The sequence below is a fragment of the Dasypus novemcinctus genome, chromosome 8, assembly GCF_030445035.2.
Source record: "Dasypus novemcinctus isolate mDasNov1 chromosome 8, mDasNov1.1.hap2, whole genome shotgun sequence".
Lineage (NCBI taxonomy): Eukaryota > Metazoa > Chordata > Mammalia > Cingulata > Dasypodidae > Dasypus > Dasypus novemcinctus.
The window spans coordinates 115271246-115290298 of NC_080680.1; the positions used below are offsets into that span (position 1 = coordinate 115271246).

General features: G+C 41.2%; 1 protein-coding gene across 3 annotated transcripts in view; it reads right to left on the reverse strand.

Moving 5' to 3' along the window:
- The window catches only part of FSD1L (fibronectin type III and SPRY domain containing 1 like), a 73161-nt gene extending 55617 nt beyond the window's left edge, over positions 1-17544 (reverse strand). For 2 of the 3 annotated variants that reach the window (XM_004462340.5, XM_058302581.2), the window contains exons 1-2: positions 17314-17492; positions 1951-2046 (exon numbers count right to left, since the gene is read on the reverse strand). In XM_004462340.5, the coding sequence (XP_004462397.1) occupies positions 1951-2046; positions 17314-17328 (111 nt within the window). In that variant the 5' untranslated portion in view covers positions 17329-17492. Of the gene's footprint in view, positions 1-1950; positions 2047-17313 lie in introns of all 3 variants that reach the window. The other variant, XM_004462341.5, reaches the window with a different exon arrangement.
- Between the last annotated feature and the right edge of the window lie 1509 nt (positions 17545-19053).

A 19053-nucleotide genomic window follows, 5' to 3' on the forward strand; every position in this document is an offset into this window, starting at 1 on the left:
CCAGATCTTCAGGCTCTAAGGCAGACCTATGCCAGTGGATCTTAACACTCTTGGTGCGTAGCAGAATTGTAAGAGAAGTTTTTAAATAAAACGTTTCAGAGATTTTGATTCAGCAACTCTGGGGAACAATTAGGGCATATATGGGTAGAGCTGATTTTGTAAGTTTTTAATATCTTCAACCTTCTCCAAAATACTGCTTTTAAATATAAGATATGTAGAACTTAAAGGACTAAGCAACTCCTATCAGAGTATCAAAAAAACATAGAAGGGGATACTTATGGAAAAGAATTTTAGTGCTGGAAGGAACCTCAAAAATCATCCAACTGGAATATTTCTAGTCAAGCGCCTAACTTTTCTACACTAAAATACAGATAGGTTAAATTATTAATACTTAACACAACACAACAGTTTTCTAGCAGCAGAGTTAATAAAGCATTTTAGGTCTCTTGACTTTCCAGAGTTTCTCACTGCCTTGCTAAGCAGGATTCTGCTATTTAAACATGAAATAAAATACCTAGATAAGCAATATCTACTTTTCAACAATTATGAAACAGAACAAATTCTAAGGCATTTTTCAACTTAGTTGAATCTTTCAATTAAGAGAAGTAAATTGGCATCAGTTAAGAGAACTAATACATGATACCTAGTATAATACCACATGTCCAACAATCTGCTTATATTAGTTAAAAAAAAAAAAAGATATCATCTCACTGGACTCTTGCCAGAAGCAGTGTCAGTCACTATACTAGTTTAGTTACAGTGAACAAACTGTGGAAGAAAGTAATGCTCACTCCAGAGTGCAGAAGATCTAAGGTTGACTGCTGTATTAACCATTCAGTAAGAGTGTGACCTTGGGCAAGCCACTTAAATTCTTGGATCTCAAAGTTGTGAAATGTAAAAAGGAATTAGACTACTCTTTTCCTCTCTGACACCAGGTGGTTCAATCTTACTAACTTTTGTCTACTTCCCTCTCATACCCCTATCTTCATTGGCAAAGGTGTAGTTTAACTCCCCCTCTATGTTTTGGATAATCGAATTGACAAACAAATAGTTAGGGCTAGCTCTTATTTCTCTTGTCCACATATTAAGACTTTTAGAACCATTGACTTTTCTAATTCAGAGAAAGCAGATTCACCAAATTTTCCAATGAAATAGTTCAACAGATAAAATGATCATAATTCAACTAAATTCACCTATATCAAATTGAAAAAAAAAATAAAGAAGATAAAATTTAACAGGCCAGGAACTAGGCAATTATTTAGGCTAAAACAAAACAAATAAAAACCACCTATCCCATTACATAATAGGAAAGGATTCATTGTCTACAAGTATCCCACAAATCTTCTATGCTTATTTCATAAAGAAATGACCCCGAAATTCAATAAAGCCCATTCAAGAGAAAGTGTCATTAGACTTGAATGAGGTCCCTTCCATAATCAACATCTGATTTATATTTAAGAGTATGGAGCCCAATCCCAGGACCATTTCTTTATATTTTCCTCTCCCTCTTCATTGTGCAGTTTATCTTTTACCTTTCACTTTTATGTTTTACTTTCACCTAGTTCTACAATTAGTCCCCTTAACATCTATATCTTCTTCCCATTTATCTACTGTAATAGAAATGTTTTACATCCATTTCTTCTGAAAAGGCACATTTTGTTCAAAGTAAGAATCAGTAATGACAAAGATCAAATGGAAAGAAACAAAAGAGCTAGATATTCCTAGCAATTTCTACTCCAGAATTTTCCATTTTCCTTACTATTAGATCTTTCCATGAAAAATGCAGACAGCAAGGAAACAATTTTCACCTTGTCTGACATTTAAAAACCCTGCTCTCATCTCCATTAATGTATAATCTGGAGTTGATGGAGTATGCTTATACTTCTGATTTGACCCAATAATCATTCATTGTGACATATTTATACAATTTTTAAAATAAAGGAGCCATACCTGAACTCCTTTTAGGGTATGATTTAGTGTATCAATAAAGTTCTGAATTTCATCATTTTTATTTGCCAGAGTTGAAATGATCCTCTGTAAAGCTTCCTAGAATTTAAAAATGAAAAATAAAAAACATTATATTTTGATTAGAGATATTTATAAACCTCCTAACAACCACTTTCCAAACAAATCCTTTATGTAAGCATACGTGATAAAATTAATTGGATACATTATAAAGCTTCTCATTCAAAATTTCCAAGTGCCTATAATTACAAAAGATAGAATATGTATCTGTTCTTCTTAAAAATGTATCTTATTCCTACTATGCAACTTAATCACAAGCATACCCTTCACACCAAAAATTATAATATTCACTATCAATAGTTATCATTTTAGGTCATAAGACCAAGGCAAAAGAATGAAGCCAAATCCTTAAATTTGCAAAACAAATAGAAACTTATAATACACCATCAAGAAATGAGGAATAAAAGCAAGGAGACACTGAAATTCAACATATTTTACATGTTATATTTCATAAATAAGAAAACATAATAAATTTGCAGCTAGAATTACAACATTCACTGCAATACTTAAAAATGCTGTAGAACCACAATAAAAGGTGAGCAATTTTAGTAGTAAATACTCTAGACGTTGATAATGTTTCCTGTTTCAATAAAAACACTGGTTATTTAATTTTCTCATGCCCTCTAGTTCAGGGTGGTTCAAGAGAATTCTCCACAATAATAAAACTGTTCCATATATGTGCTGTCCCATGTGGTAGCCACTAGTCACATGAAGCTACTGAGCTATTAAAATGTGGCTAGCATAACCAAAGAACTTAATTTTTTTTTAAATTTAGTTAATTTCAATTCAAATTGCCACATGTGGGTAGAGCTCATATGTATCACAACTCTAGTTGCTTAATAACTCTTCATGGATAGCAATAACAAAAACCATACCATACAAGGCACTTGCATTCTCAGTAAAAATCAAATGCAAATATTTTTCCTTTATAATTTTCCCAGAAGCACAGGACTTCTTTTTGTAAACACTGACAAGATTAAATATTTTAATAATGTCCATAAGATTTTATGGGATAAAGGTTCCCCTCAAAATCTAATCAGAAATTGATCAAAGGTTGTATGTAAAGAAACCAGGAAATAACCCGATAAGGGGAAAACATTTTATACGAATGTTCATATAGTCTTACAATAGTGAAAAATTAAAACTACAACAGGGTCTCATTAACTGACCTCTTATGGTAAGGCATTATGCTAGGCACGTTACATGCATGCTTCTATTTAATTCTCACAATTCCCTTGGAGACAAGTAGGTACACTACTGTCATCTCTTGAACTGTCTAGCGCTCTGTTGTACTATACTATTTCTTCCGATCCTTGCTGCTGGTGGTATCATAGTCTAACAACACAATGAAGCTATGCTACTAAAGAAGACCAACAATGCCAAGAGTTGGCTACTTATCCTGTACCTACTCCTCCCAGAAATAGGTGCAGGAAGATTTGGGTACAAAGGAGACCAGAAGAATAGAAGAGTGGAGCCAGGGTTTATGGAGGAGGTGGGCACAGGTGAATGGGTGATGGTGGTGGTTCACAGATGTAGAAAAGTAGAGCAGAAAATCAAAGACTTGAAAGAGAAGAATCTTTCAGGAAGTCATTCAAAAGCAACACAAAGGAACAGTGAAGAAAAAACAAAACAAAAACAAAAACCCCTGGACTCCCAAGTGTGTTTACAGCAGGCTTCAATTATAAGATTAGACTCTATCTAGTTAATGATCTGTATCTGCCCTCCCCCACCTCCATTCTCTCCCTCAAAATGGCAGTTACATCCATATCATTAAGAAAATGTAGGGCTCAACCAGTTGCCCAAAATGACACTACTAATAAGTGAAAAATTATACTGTCTCCAAAGCCCATGCTCTTAACCACTATGGAATATTGCCTCTAAATCCAACCAAACTGTCCACCATATGGTATACCCACATAATAAATTACATATCCTTCAAAATTTTGTTTGCTAAGAGATTCCAATGACAAAAATGTTGGAATTTTCACAGTAAGTTTCACAGCTTGAGGTTAAGCTTTGTCCCCTGCTAGGCAGATCCAGTGAACTAGAGGGCAAAACCTCTATTTAAACAGGTTAAGGAGTCTTCTAAGAGAGATTTTATTTTAGGAAAGAGCCAGACTTAATGAATTTGACCCAATAACAAAACTTCAATCATCAGAGAATATAAAAGAGTGCAATAAAAACCGAAGGAAATTTTATAGAATACTGTGAAAACATTGGTACTTAAAAAAGGGTAAATGTAGTTAGAGCAAATAAAATCTCCCTACCACAAAAGTTTCCATTTTTATTTATTTAGTTTACAAACTTAGCATTTGAGGGATTTTGCAGCAAAAACTATGGAGACAGCTGTAGCACAATGCCCCAACTAGGTAAGCTGTGAGCTCCAAAGAGGAAAAGCCTCTCTATCTTTTTAAGCTTCTGCTATTTACTGAGTAGAGTCAAAGACATCTAAACGTTCTCTTAACCAATCTTCAAGCTAAATCTTCTATAAGTTTAAGAGTTAACCACCTGGTGAAAGTTAACTAGCTCTGGCCTAAAAGTAACATTAGAGGTCAGAATACAACTCTTACCAAGCGCAACCATCTCATTCTCCAAAGAGCAGCACTGTCCAATAGAAATAAAATGGTGGGCCAATAGTAGCCACATCAAAAAAGTGAAGGGGAAACAAGTGAAATCAATTTTAATATTTATTTAATCTGATATGTACAAAATATTAACATTTCAATGTTATCAATATTTATCACTTATTAAAGGCCTTCCTTTTTTGCACTAAGTCTTCAATATCCAGTGTTTCTCTTAACACTTACAGCACATTTCAGTTCAGAGTGGCCAAATTTCAACTGTTCAATAATCACATGTGGCTAGACTACCAAACTGGACTATGCGGCCTTAGAGGCTGTGATGGTTTGAATCTGTATATACCCCAGAAAGTATGTTCTTAAAGCTAATCCATTCCTGTGGGTGTGGACCCATGTGGGTGTGAGTAGGATCTTATCACCCACTGCACTCATCGTGGGTCTTAATCCTCTTAATGGAGTCCCTTATAAGAGAATGAAATTCAGAGAGAGAAAGTTAGAGAAACAAGAAACTGAAAGCAATAAAACCTGGAAGAGAAGGGAGAGACCAGAAGATGCCGCCATGTGCCTGGCCATATGAGAGAGGAGTCCAGGATCGCTGGCAGTGGGTCTTAGGGGGAGAAACCATCGTCTGATGATGCCTTGATTTGGACAGTTTTCTCAGCCTCAAAACTGTATGCGTGTAAACTAACAAATTCCCACTGTTAAAAGCCAACCCATTTTACCGTATCTGCTTTGAACAGCTTTTAGCAAACTAAAATGAGAACTACACCATCCCAAGAGTAGCTAAACTTCTAATATTGGGGAAAAGACAAAGGGCCATTGATATGCTTATTTTGCAATTAATAATAAACAACCAAAAGCTCTTTTGGAATATTTTCTTGAAGACCAGAATTTCTATAAATGCTTATCTTATGCCAGATTCTTGAATTATAATAGCTCTGTGTAGATATAAGCTAAAACACTACAAGCAAGTTCCTTTATCAGAGTTTCATTCATTTCTCAGGTTTTATTGATGTCATTATTACCACTAGAAACTGAGAAATAATATTATATTACCCCCCTTTGGGATCCCTCTAACAAAAGGTAAAACATGCTCTTCCCTCCTAAAAAATATACAATGTTCACGAATGCTTTTCTTCTGAGAAGACTCATTCTGGGAATCACAAAGAATACAAATGCCCATTTCAAAGTCAGCAGCTGACAAAAACAAGACTCAACCTGAGGACAAGTGGCATGTCATACTCAACAAATCATCAGAATAATGCTGTTCCTTGCACACAGTTCTGTCTCATACCTCCAAGAAATAATACCTGTATATTAAAGTTGATCTTATTTTAACCATTCCCCTGTAATTCATTCAAAATTATGCTATTACCAGAGAATGAAAATTGATCCTTCTCCATTTGCGCTGGTCCCAGAAATGCTAAGAACAATACTTCTGGGAAGAAACACCACAGTCTACATAACAAAGCCTCTGGAGGTACAGTTTTCTATATGCATTGCCTAGGCCTCTAAAATATACTATACTTCCCCCAGAAAGTGGCTGGGATGGAAAGATCTTTAAAAGGCAGATTTCTAAATACATGGTCTCATTCTCTGAGTAGTTCCAAGGCTCACACTTTCAATTTAACTGGGAGTTCCAGAGCAGCATAAGGGTTTATCACAGAAACAGATAAAAGACTCACATGTTGAGAAAGGCAACTGTAACTTACTGCCAAAGCTACATAAAACAAGGTTGAGATTAAGCTCAGAGTGTACTACTGCCGTCCCCAGGTGGGGAGAGCTTCTGAGCCTTGGTGGTAATATACCACCAAGAGGCTGCAAGAGTGGGTAAACCAGCTGTGGAGGGTTCCACAGTCCCAGAATTTAAGGCCACCTATATTTTCAAAACCACCAAATGCATTAGTAAAGCAGCTGCAGAAGAAGATTTCAACCAGGATCAGCAAGAGTCAGAAAGCCAAAGCAACTGACTCGACCTTGGTAGCTAATGCAGGTAAAGTGCTGCCTCTACCCCCAGCTTATCCAAACTTAGTGGGAAAAAAGGGCAGTATACTGAAAGCTCCCCAAAGGTAGACTGTTGAGATAAGGGTTCCAGAAGCTCTGAGGCCATTTGTCCTTTAATTTGTTACTGTTGCAGAGAGGATGAGCACGTGCAGAAGACAGAAGACTGCAATCAAGAGTTCATCTTTAGATTCTGTAATAGTGGAAATCCATCAGGGGAAGGCTGAGAAATCAATTATGAAGGGCCCAGGGCTTCTGGCTCTCAAGAGGATGAGGACTAGCTAGACCTAGGGTGGAAGTGGCATGGAAGATAGAAAAACTAAGGAATTTAGAGCTCAGTTGAGCTGGAAAACAAAGTATTTAAGACAAACTACCAAAAACCTCTAACCCGTGTAAGAACTAAAGGACCGAGATTACAGGAGCTGAATTCTGATACTTAACCCTAGCTTGTGTAAATGATATGAGGCTAAAATTTTCTCTAGTCTTACGAGTCGGGGAAAAGGTATATAATGATAGGGTGTGCTTAATCTAGGAGGTATGCAAGGGGAGGCTGGCTGAATGGGTACCAAATTAAAGAGATTTTTAAAAAATATTTTCTAAATATGGCAGACAACAGGCCAGGGCACAATATCTAGATATTAAGATCTAAAAGATTACCTAAATCAGTAAGTTTTCTACCCCCGTCTGTCCCTCTGGGATCCCCAAATTTAATCACTAGGTTTTAGAATGGAGACACAAGTAACTGATACGAAGTTGAGGAGGAAGTCTCCCTTTCTGAATATTGTGTAAGTTGTCAAAAAGCAAGTGCCATTAGACAAGAGGCCTCTCCTCTAAGGTCTGTACCTTTTAATCCAACTGCCTGCTTGAAATTGCCACTTGGATATCTCACAAGCACTTCAAAGCTCCACCAACAGACTCTCCTCCATGAAACCTGGGCCCTCCCTCTGGGGGTCTACTACTTCCAGGTACAAAGCCAGAAACCCAAGCCATCATCGTATTTCCTCTGCTCTAATTTGTGCTCTAAATGTAGTCACCAAGTTCTGTAGATTTTACCACCTAAATAGTTCTAGAATTACTACTATCTTAGTACAAGTCACCATCCTATCTCACCTATATTCTTGCAAAACTTCTTTAACTGGCCTCTGATCCATGCCTTCTCCCCAATAATCAGATATCTGTAATATAGTTAGGGTAAATAGGATAGCTTAATATTCTTCCATGGCTTCCCACTGTTTCTGAGATAAAATCTACCATCTTTAACATGACCTCTTGAGACCCCACATGACCTGCCCACTGTCTACCTCGCCTGCTTCATCTCACACCAGACTTCCTCTCTCCTGCTGTGCTCCAGCCACAGCAGCCTGCTGTTTCTCTATCACGCCTTGCTTCGCACTGGCAAGTCCTCACATATGCTAGGTTCCTCTGCCTATAACCACTGTTTTTAAACATAAACACAATATACTGTCAAACAAGTTTCAAAATAGAACAGAATGAGCCCACTGTGATTAATGTATCTGACTCATTTCTTATCAGAGCCTCAGGGTGAAGAAGGGCAAGGACAATTTTCATCTATGAACTTGAAAGGAAGATACCAGGTCTCAGATTTCTAGTCTCCTGTTACCTCCAGAGATGGATAAAGTGATAGATGGGTAATATAAATTATCTGAAGTCATCTAGATAATGTCATTGTGTTTTGCAAGACCTCAGGAGCTCATGACTAAAAGTTCTAGGGGATACAGGTCTGAAGACAGGCTTTGACAAATGCGAATTCTGCTGGACATTAGTAAAATTCACAGGCATATGACTCCAGAGGAAGTGTACACAGGCAATCTTAGCCATTGTCCTTCCGTCACACCCGATATTACCAGGACCTCAATAAACAATTCATCAGGATTAACCCTCTCAATTATTTGAACTCTGAGATTAGGTTAAGGAACTGACACACCCACAAAAATTAGGGTATTACACACCCCAGCCTAGCGCAACTGCAGTCATTCCCAGGAATGGATCAAAGTAACCTGGGACTTACAAGCATGAGGCCTCCTCTAAGTACAGCTTACAGGTAGGCGTACAACCACCACTGTTCAGTCACATGAAGCAAAAGAAAGCATAGTGAACAGACTGAGCAAACGCATAATAGTAACAGCTAACTTCCATACTTTTGAGTGCCACACATTATCTTAAACTCTTTATATACATTAATTCATTTAACCTTCTCAAGTATCCTATAAGAAAGGATACTATTCCTCTCCATTTTATAAAGAGGAAGCTGAGACACAGACAGGTTAAGGAACTAGCCCAGAATCTCCGAGTTAGTATGTGGCAGAGTCACTACTCAAATGCAGGCGATCTGACTTCCAAATCTGTGCTCTTAACATGGCATTGTACTACCTGATAGATAAAAGATCAGAGGTTCATAAAAAGAAGACGCCAAAAGGACTAAGATTTTACTTCAAGACTGGGAAAAAACCGAGCTGATCAACAGGTTACTGTAACTCGTATTACCCTCCAAATACAAGGGCAACAGTTCTTCTGACGAAAGACATCTTAGGAAAGCAATGGCCTGCATCGCTTTGAAATGGCGTGGTTCCACTGGTTTTAGCCTTATATATGTAAAGATGTCAAATTCAAATATGAGTGTTAATTCTGCTGGGCCCAACAAAAAAATCTCTGTCAACTTGGTCCACTTATTTATAAACTATCCAGGGCCCCAGACCCCTGAAGTTACAGGCAGAAAACTACTATATCCAGGTTTACATGCTACCCTGGATCAGAGGACACCAACATCCATTAGTCATAATCAGAGAAACACTGACATACACGTTTCCCACTGCATCTACTCAGACCAGGAGAGGATTTCTGAGTCAAATTCTACATTAGTATTCCAGACACCTGAGATACACAAATCTAGAACAGTTGCAAACATTGCTAGACAATCTACAACATAAGGGGATCCAAGTATTATTATAGTTGATTCAGTTAATATTTATTAAGCACTTTCTATGTGTCAGGCACTGTGCTAAGCTATTAATATGGAGTACTTCTTAAAATCATCACAACAATGAAAGAATTAATACAAGCGTTCCCATTTTATGATAGGAAAAAGTGAAGGTTAGAGAAGTTAAGAAAGGTGTCTTCAGTGGTGGTCAGGATGCAGGTCCAGGAGGCTGCCTGCGGCTTTACACCACCTGAAGCTGCCTACACGGCTGAGGACTGTACGCAAACAACCACAGGGTTCCTGCAACAACAGCAAAGGGATCAGTGAAACCAGCACACTGCATTCCTGAAAAAATGCCTAAATGTCACCGGAAATGATGCCAGTTGCATCACCCCACCCCAGAGACTTCGCCTTTGATTAAGGTGACAAAAACTGAAACTCAGAAGGTCTATCTAGCTGGTAAACTAGACAACCAGAAATCATATTAGTTGTAGACAGCGATGGCAAAACTAACAGCAGTGCCGTGCTCAGCAACGAGCTGAAAAAGGAGAATGAAATGCTTAGGAGTTCAGGAATCTGATCATCATAAAATACTCATCGATGGAAAGCCACACCCTCCATAGCAGTGAAACATTTGGGAACACTGTCTGTACACAGGTGCAATTGAGGTATTTCACAGAAAAAATCTACTCCCAGTAAAAGAACTGGGAGGGAATGCTGCCTTTCCACCCTGAGCCCAGCTTTCAGATACCAAGGTCAAGAGGTGGCGCTCTCCTATCCAGGATCAGAGGGAAGACAGCCTGTCAGAGACTGAAGAGGAAACTCCACCACATGCAGTGGCCTTTGAACTGGCTTTCCACCCAGTGATGGTGAGGAGGCAAAGATGCTACCAAGGAGAGCAGGGAACCCGCCATCTAATTCAGGGAGGTGGGTGAGAGCAAGATGGGGAAGACAATAGGCACGCTCAGGTACTGCTGGCAGGAGGGTAGTGGTGCAACCTTTTTGAAGGGCAACTTGGAAATACACATGAAAAGATTTAAAAAAAATATAAACACGAGGGAAAGCAGCCGTGGCTCAACTGATAGAGCATCCATCTACCATATGCAGAGTCGAGGGTTAGATCCCTAGGGCCTCCTGACCTGTGTAGTAAGCTGGCCCAGGTGCAGTGCTGCCACATGCAAGGAGTGCCCTGCCATGCAGAGGTGCCCCTGCATAGGGGAGCCCCACACACAAGGTGTGTGCCCCACAAGGAGAGCTGCCTCGCGTGAAAAAAGCGCAGCCCGCCCAGGAGTGGTGCTGCATACATGGAGAGCTGACGCAGCAAGATGATACAACAAAAAACAGATACAGGGAAGGGGACTTGGCCCAATGGATAGGGCATCCGCCTACCACATGGTTCAAACCCTGGGACTCCTTGACCCATGGGGAGCTGGCCCACGTGCAGTGCTGATGCACGCAAGGAGTACCATGCCACGCGGGGGTGTCCCCAGTGTAGGGGAGCCCCATGCGCAAGGAGTGCACCCTGTAAGAAGAGCTGTCCAGTGTGAAAGAAAGTGCAGCCTGTCCAAGAATGGCGCCACACACATGGAGACCTGACACAAGATGACGCAACAAAAAGAGACACAGATTCCTGGTGCTGCTGATAAGGATAGAAGCGGTCACAGAAGAACACACAGTGAATGGACACAGAGCAGACAACTGGGGAGGGAAGGGAGAGAAATAATTAAAAAAAAAAAAAAGAGATACAGTTTCCCAGTAGCACCTGATAATGCAAGCAGACACAGAAGAACACACAGCGAATGGACACAGAGAGGAGACAATGGGGGGGAAAAGGAGGGAAATAAAACAAATCTTTAAAAAGCCATTTCTACTAATTTAGTCTAAGAAAATAATTAAAGGTGTAAGCAGAGACACGGTTAAAAAATGTTCATCTCAATGTTATTTATACCATTAAAAGACTGGGACCAACATAAATGTACAAAAAAGGGCAATGATTAAACAAAATCAAGTAACATATCCATACAAAGGAATTCTGCTGAATCATTAAAAAGATTGTAGAATGGTATTATTAACATGAATATTCATGGTATATAATAAGTGAAAAAGCAAATTATAAACCAGTATACACAGTATGATACCATGGTTTTTTTTAAAGTTTCCATATCCATTAAAAAAAGATTGGGTGGTGGGGAGTGCTTGTGGCTCAAGTGGTTGAGCACCTGCTTCCTACACAGGAAGTCTCAGGTTTGATCCCCAGTGCATCCTAAAAACAAAAAAAAGCAAACAACAAGCAACAAATGAAAAAAAACAAAAACAAAACACAACTCAAGGAAGCCGACGTGGCTCAGTGGCTGAGTGCTGACTTCCTACATATGAGGTCCCAGGTGCAATCCCCAGCCCCATAACTCAAAAAAAAAAAAAAATTTGGTAATACACATAAATTTTAAAAGAGGTTATTTCTGGCTAGAAGAGTTTTGGGTGAGTTTTATTTTATTTACATTTATCTATATTTTCTATTTTCCTACCACAAACTTATATTTACAATGTAATAAAGCACTGCGTGACCTAACAGTTTGTTATGAATTAATTCAACATATAATTAGCTATCAATCAACAAGCATCAATAACTAGTATCAGATTCTACCACAACCTGTGACTGGGAAGAATCACCAAGTGAGGCGGAAAAACATACAAAAAGGCTAGAGACAAAAGCCACAAACTTCAAAGTATTATCCACCCTAGGCTGGAGTGGAGTATCTGTCACTATGGCAAACGTTCAGTATGTGTTTTCTACATGAATGAAATCCTGCTTTCATGCAGGTGGCACCGCAAAGAAGTGTGTTAGGAACAAGTTTTGCTCCACTCTATTTCTAATTTCTCAAAAGAGCCAAGTTCAACATAAAGTGAAAAGAACTGTATTTTGATACAGTGATCACAATTCTGCTTTAGAAAGTTAAGGCCCTCCCTCAGAAAAAGAGCTGGAGAGAATGTGTATATATACATACACACACATACACACTGAAGGAGAGAGCAGGTAACTGAGCCTGGGACTCCTAGGAAGAGGGATCCTGAGTCAACCAAAAGGGTAAGAGAGTTTTCAGCCAATTAGAATCCACTGCTTTAATAGTCAGCCAATCAGCATCTCCCATTAGGACACCCTATTTACATAATATGCTAATCTGGTTTTCCACCTCTAACCAATGCTCTTGATCAGAACCAGTGATTGACCAATCAGAACATCACAACTGGGGCTCCACTCCCAGGGGTGGTGACACAGCCAGACTATATCAAGAGCAGCTCTGAAGCCCTGAGTATATACTCCATCTTCATTCCGGCCAGAGGAGCACTAAGCTGCAAACACGAAGCCAAGTCAAACACCAAGTCGAGTATGCCAAGCTAAGCTGGAACAACAAACACTGAGCTGCAAGACAAGTCACCAAGCAGAGAAGGCCAAGCTGAGCTGCAACAAAGAACATCAAACACTGAGTCGAGCTGCAACACCAAGCCAGGTGCTTCCACCACTGCCTCAGCCAGGCTGTGCCTTGGCCCAGGTTGAGCTGTAACACTGAAGAGGCACTTCCACCAGTGCCTCGGCCAGGCCAGTGCCTCAGCTAGGCTTGTGTCTTGGCCAAGCTGTAATACTAAAGGTACTTCCACTGGCACCTCAGCTGTAACACTGACGGTACTTCCACCAGTGCCTCAGGCCAGGCCAGTGCCTCAGCCAGGCTTGTGCCTTGGCCAAGGCTTGAGCTGTAATACTAAAGGTGCTTCCACTGGCACCTCAGCTGTAACACTGAAGGTACTTCCACCAGTGCCTCAGGCCAGGCCAGTGCCTCAGCTAGGCTTCTGCGGCAACACCAGGGGGCATTTCCATCACTGCCCTGACCAGGTTGGAGTTCAATACTGAGCTGTGATTAAATAAGGTTTGAATATATTGAGGTTGCGTTTCTTCAGAAGTCCATCTGAACCAGATGGCAACAACATATGCATACACACAAATGAATGAAAAACAATGATTTTATTTTGGGGAAGCAAAATATCCCAAATTCCAGATTTTCAATACTATCTGTCCACTATTTCCACTAGACTTAAAAAAAAAAATTACTTAATAGAGGTTTATTCTGTTAACATTTCAGGTTTTAATTACTTTCAGCATACCACCATCTAGAGGCAAGGGATTCAGGCAAGAAGGGTTGTGAACACAGACCTGGATTTCAATCCAGACTACCCTATGCTAGCTGTGTATCTTTGAATAAGTCATTTAACCTCTCAGCTTCATTTTCCTATCTGTGCAACAGGAATAAGAGGTGTTGTGAGGTTTTTAAAGCAGTCTAACAATACCAGATGCAGAACAATACTCACATTTCATTTCCTTTTCCTTTTCTCAGCAGTATTTTGAGAAGAACATGGGACAGGTGGTTATCTGGATATGGTGAGGGAGGGGGTAAATCTTTGAACTGTTAATGTACAAAATGAAGGCACAGGATACCAAACACCAGAGTAGAAAAAGAGCCTGGGAGAAGGAAGCCAACTGCGGGTGATACACCACTTGGTAATGCCATGCTTTAAAAACTACCCTACTCAGTTCAATCTCCCCATCTCCCCAATCTATGTTTGTCCAGTTTTGTACAGTCAAGTTCCATCTACCATCACTCTTTTCCAAGCACAAAGTAAAGAATGCACAGGGAAAGGGAGGAGGGAAGCAAACAATTGACAAAGTATGTTCTTGATTACTTCCCCTCTTCTGGGGTCCCGTCCCTGCTCTTTATTTTTCCTACAGCAAGTACCTCTCCTGGAAACAGTGACACCTATGAATATGAATGATCTCTTGTACAAAAACTTAAGTTAAACTGTAATATTCCAAGCACCAAGATTCTAGAAAGGTGTAAATCTATTTATTTCAATGTTTTCTTTGAAAATGCACATTTCATCAGATACAGAAACCTTTGGGATTTTATCTTAAAACCACTTTAGGATATAATCAAAAGGTTTGAGTATCAAACAAAGACACCTATCCATAACACATCCTGTTCACAAAGTGTCCCAGAAACTCAATATAAACAAAATCCTTGTTTATTCCAGTAGATAGTAACAGTGGTTTTCTGTATCCAACAGTATGCTTTACATACCCAAGGCAATTACGTTATCTTCCCCTACTCAAACAGAGCATCTGTTGCTAACACAACACTGGAGTCCAAGTTATTTTCACAGACAAAAAAGCAGCTGGTCAAGCTAATCCATTTGCTGACCAGCCACGGTCAAGCTTCTCTAAGACTGTCTAGTGAATTTAACCCCTGTTGTCAGACTGCATCAGTCAGAACTTCCAAAGCTCTTTCAATTAGGATTTAACAATTCTTCTTCGGCATCACCATGGAAATCCTTTATCACAGATATAAAAACAGAAAACATATTTTAAAACTTAAGAACAAAGGTAAAAAAAAGTGTAGACTGGATTAGAGAAGTAGTTGTATAAACAAACAATAAAAAGGCAAAATTATCTTGACATTGGGATTATAAAACTAAGAGCAATATTAGATACAACATGTCTGGTAGGTACCCATTAAGTGATTTATTTTTTTTTAATTAACAAAGCCCTCACAATAACTCTTTGAGGTTAACTACAATTACTATCTCCATTTTAAAGATAAGGAAATGGAAAGACAGAGAAAATTATTCAAACTCATACAGCTAATAAATTGTGGGACTGCAAGCTTAGTTCCAGAGTCGTCCTCTTAATAATTTAAAGCCCAAATTCCAATTCTTCACAAACATATATATATATATTCAGGCCATCCTCACTTTTTGCCACTTGTAGTACCTCACCATTTTTCTTATATTGGCTAGAGTTCTGTAACAAGAAATCACCTGGAAAAGTCATGCCAAGGCTGTACTCTTGTCTTATTTAAAGAGAAAGAAATATCCTGTGTAGTTCATTACAATTTGGGGCACTGATTTTGCCCAAATCCATATTTAAAAAGGAAGCTCAAATTCAGAGCACTAAATGGATTCTGAGAATTAACACCAGATAATTCTTATCAAAGCTACAAAAATGTTTTTTCCATTAGAGCATCATTTGATGCAACAACGAAATCCAACACATTTTCTATTATTGAGACACTGATTCTCCACGTTATCATAAATAAGATCTATTAGTACCATAAAAAAGAAGAGCTAATTCTTTGAAATTTGCAGGGAAATGGCATATGGCATGACCTTGCAGGAATCACAACCTCCAACTCTTGATTCCTCTTTAGACTAGGGGGATAAGGCATGACCTACAAAATAACATGATCCATATGTAGACACTTTTTCCTTATATTACATTCATAGAGCATTTTAATACTTGTTCATTGTAAACTTTAAAACACTGCTTTCACACTGAATTATTTTATTTTTAAATAACCTTACAAAATATTATTTCCATTGCACAGATGAAGAAACAGATTAATCACAGTTAAGTGATTTGCCCAAAATCACAGAGTCAATGAAGAGCACCCTGGAACCCAAGTGTCTGGACTCCAAGTCTTCGTGCTTCCATTTGACTTCAGCTCATGTGCATTCAGGTATCATGTGACTTCCATCTAAAAAGCTATGAAATACTTTATAAATGTAGGTAGAGATATTTTAAATGTGTACATATGCAATTCACATAAAATGTAAGTTTTTAAACGCCTGAGTCGTGAAAATAAAAATTGAATTTATACCCAATTGAATTTCAAGAGGTACACATAAAATGAACTTAATCCACTGATGGAAAAAACCCCCAACTTTTGCTAAATACTGTAATAGTCAAGGCTTTACACATCACCTACCCTATTCTTACATGCCCCCTGTGCTGAAGACCAATCCAGGCACAATTATGGGGGAAAAAACTCTTCTTGCAAGTCTTTCTAGAGCTTTCTATCTAATAATAGAAAGAATGGCCTCTTGGACATGCCCTTGTTTTTCTTTTCTATTATTTTAAGTCTGCTACATTATTAATAATCTTTTTTTCCTCCCTAAATTGCTCTATATTTCGATTAAGCTATACTCTAACAAAGAGAACAGGGTGGTTGACTTCCATATAGAGATCATAACTGAATATCAACAACTCACTTCTAGCTGCTTTCAAGACAATAACTGTGTTCTCTATATTTCCTATTAACTGAAAAGTCAAGTTCTGAATATGCTTCCTTGACTTGCTGGGAACGTATAAAACACTCCACAACGACCACTAGATAACTGTAACCTGCAACACCAATTGGCCAAACAGGGTGGGACCGCTGCCTTGACAACCCTAATCATTCCCCTCAATTCAACAAACACTGAGTCCTGCTTACCAGCCAGTCTTCGGAAGGAGGATGGGGGACGGGTACAAAAGAGATTCGGCGCAGGACCTAAAAAGCACGTATTGTGCCACGAGAGGAGGCTGGGTGGAGGAAAGAGCAGCGGCTTCGGCCGTGCCTGGGTGTCCTCATTTACCTAGTTGGGATAAAGCCTCCCACGGCACTAAAAAGGCCTGGAGCGTTGCACAAAGTGACCGATTAAAAAATGGGGACAGCCCCTCATTTATCCTCGAGAACCAGGGCCCGGCAGAAAGTGCAGGGCAGAGGCCAGTCAGGTTCACCGGGCGCGTCCCCCGCACCCCGGCGGGCACCTCCTGGCCCCCAGCCAGTGGCCTCGCCCTCCGCCGCCTCGCGAGGCCGCCCGCGGGCCCGGCCCGCCCCACGCGCCCACCGCCCACCCGGCCCGCCCACCCTCGACTGGCCCGCGCCCCCCACTCCCGCCTACTTTCTGGGAGTCCATGGCGAGGGGCAGAGCCCGCGGGGCCAGAAAACCGCGCCGAAGAACCGTGAGAGGAGACGGAGAGGGCTCCGGCACCCCAGCACCCCGAGACCGCTAGCCGCGGCCGCGCCTCTGCGCAGCCACCGCCCCAGCCCGCAGCGGCGCCGCCCGGCCCCGCCCCGTCCGCGCCCAGCCCGTGAGCGCGCGTCGCTGCGCCGCGGTTGCCAGGGTGAAAGGGCGGCGCGCGAAAGGGAGGGGGCGAGCGGGACCCCGCGCATGCGCACTGCCTCCGGGCCAGGCCGCGCGTGCGCGCCGGTAGCCGCGGTCCCGGGCCGACTGTCGCTCGTCCGTCTCCCGGGGCGCCGGACGTCCCTTCTTTTTCCAGCGTGCTAACGATACAGGCCTTGGAATGGGGAGGAAGGGGGTGCCTGAAGGAAAGCTCTGGGTCTGCCCGGCTTCCCTGCATCCCTCACGCCGCGGGGCTCTTCCTCTCAACATCCTTCACGCACCTGGGGCACCTCCGCACGCTGACTCTGGCGGGGTGTCCAGGCTAGCCCAGGCCCTACTGCCCAGAAAGAAGGAAGGGGATAATCCTCCCCCTCCGTGAATAGGATGAGACTGTAGCGGAAACGTGGGAGAGGGCCCACTTGGGGGAGGTGGAAATGTGGCTCAGGCACTGATAGGGCGGTGGGGCATGGCGGACCTCCCCAGAGAGCCGCCAGGGCACCTTACTACCTGTGGTTTTGACCAAGTCACCTTCCCCGAGCCTCAATTCCATCTGCTATAACATAAGAGAAATGTGCTGACTTCGCAGAGTTGTGAGAATTAAATAACATTTGAAGTTGCCAGTACCTAGGTAACACCCAGTAAATTATAGTAGTTTATGGGGAGAGGGGCAAATAGAACCTTGCAGCGGGGGCGGGGGGGGGGGGGGGCATGTATACAGAAAATTAAGAAGCTGGAAAGGCTTCATTTGGGTGACTCAGGAAAGTTCAACTGAGCAATCACTTAGTATCCAAAAATTAAAGGGAAGTATGTCCTGAGAACCCATCATGTACCAGTATTAGGAAATGAAAATTCAGCAGCAACAAGGCTCTGCCCTCACTGAGCTTACAATATAGTAAGGGAGACCAATCTCCCCCCCAGATTTAAATATATCCTATGAGGCCTCAACAGACTTCAGCTCCTACACTTTGATTCATTGGACTTACCCCACTCAGCTAACATGGAGTTGAAGAAGGTCAACCACCACACCATGGAGCCTAGAGTGTCTACAACTGAAAGCAGGAGGATTGCATCCAGCATCCATATGGAATCTAAGCCCCCACTTGACATAGATGTGCAATGGACCCCACTTGACATAGATGTGCAATGGACACAACTAATCCAATGTCCACAGAGAAAATGTGGAATGGGTGTGGGAAGGGTAGCCATGGTGGCTGCTGGGTTTGGGGAATGGGAGGAAGAGATGAGATGTGGAGCCGGTTTCGGGACGTCGAGTTGTCCTGGGTGGTGTTTCACAGACAATTACGGGACATAGTAGATCCCCCCAGGGCCCACTGGATGGAACGTGGGAGAGTGTGGGCTATGATGTGGATCATTGACTATGGGGTCCAGTGATGCTCAGAGATGTACTTACCAGGTGCAATGGATGTGTCACGATGATGGGAGCGAGTGTTGCTGTGGGGGGAGTGGGGGGTGGGGGCGGTGGGGTTAAATGGGACCTCATATTTTTTGAATGTAATT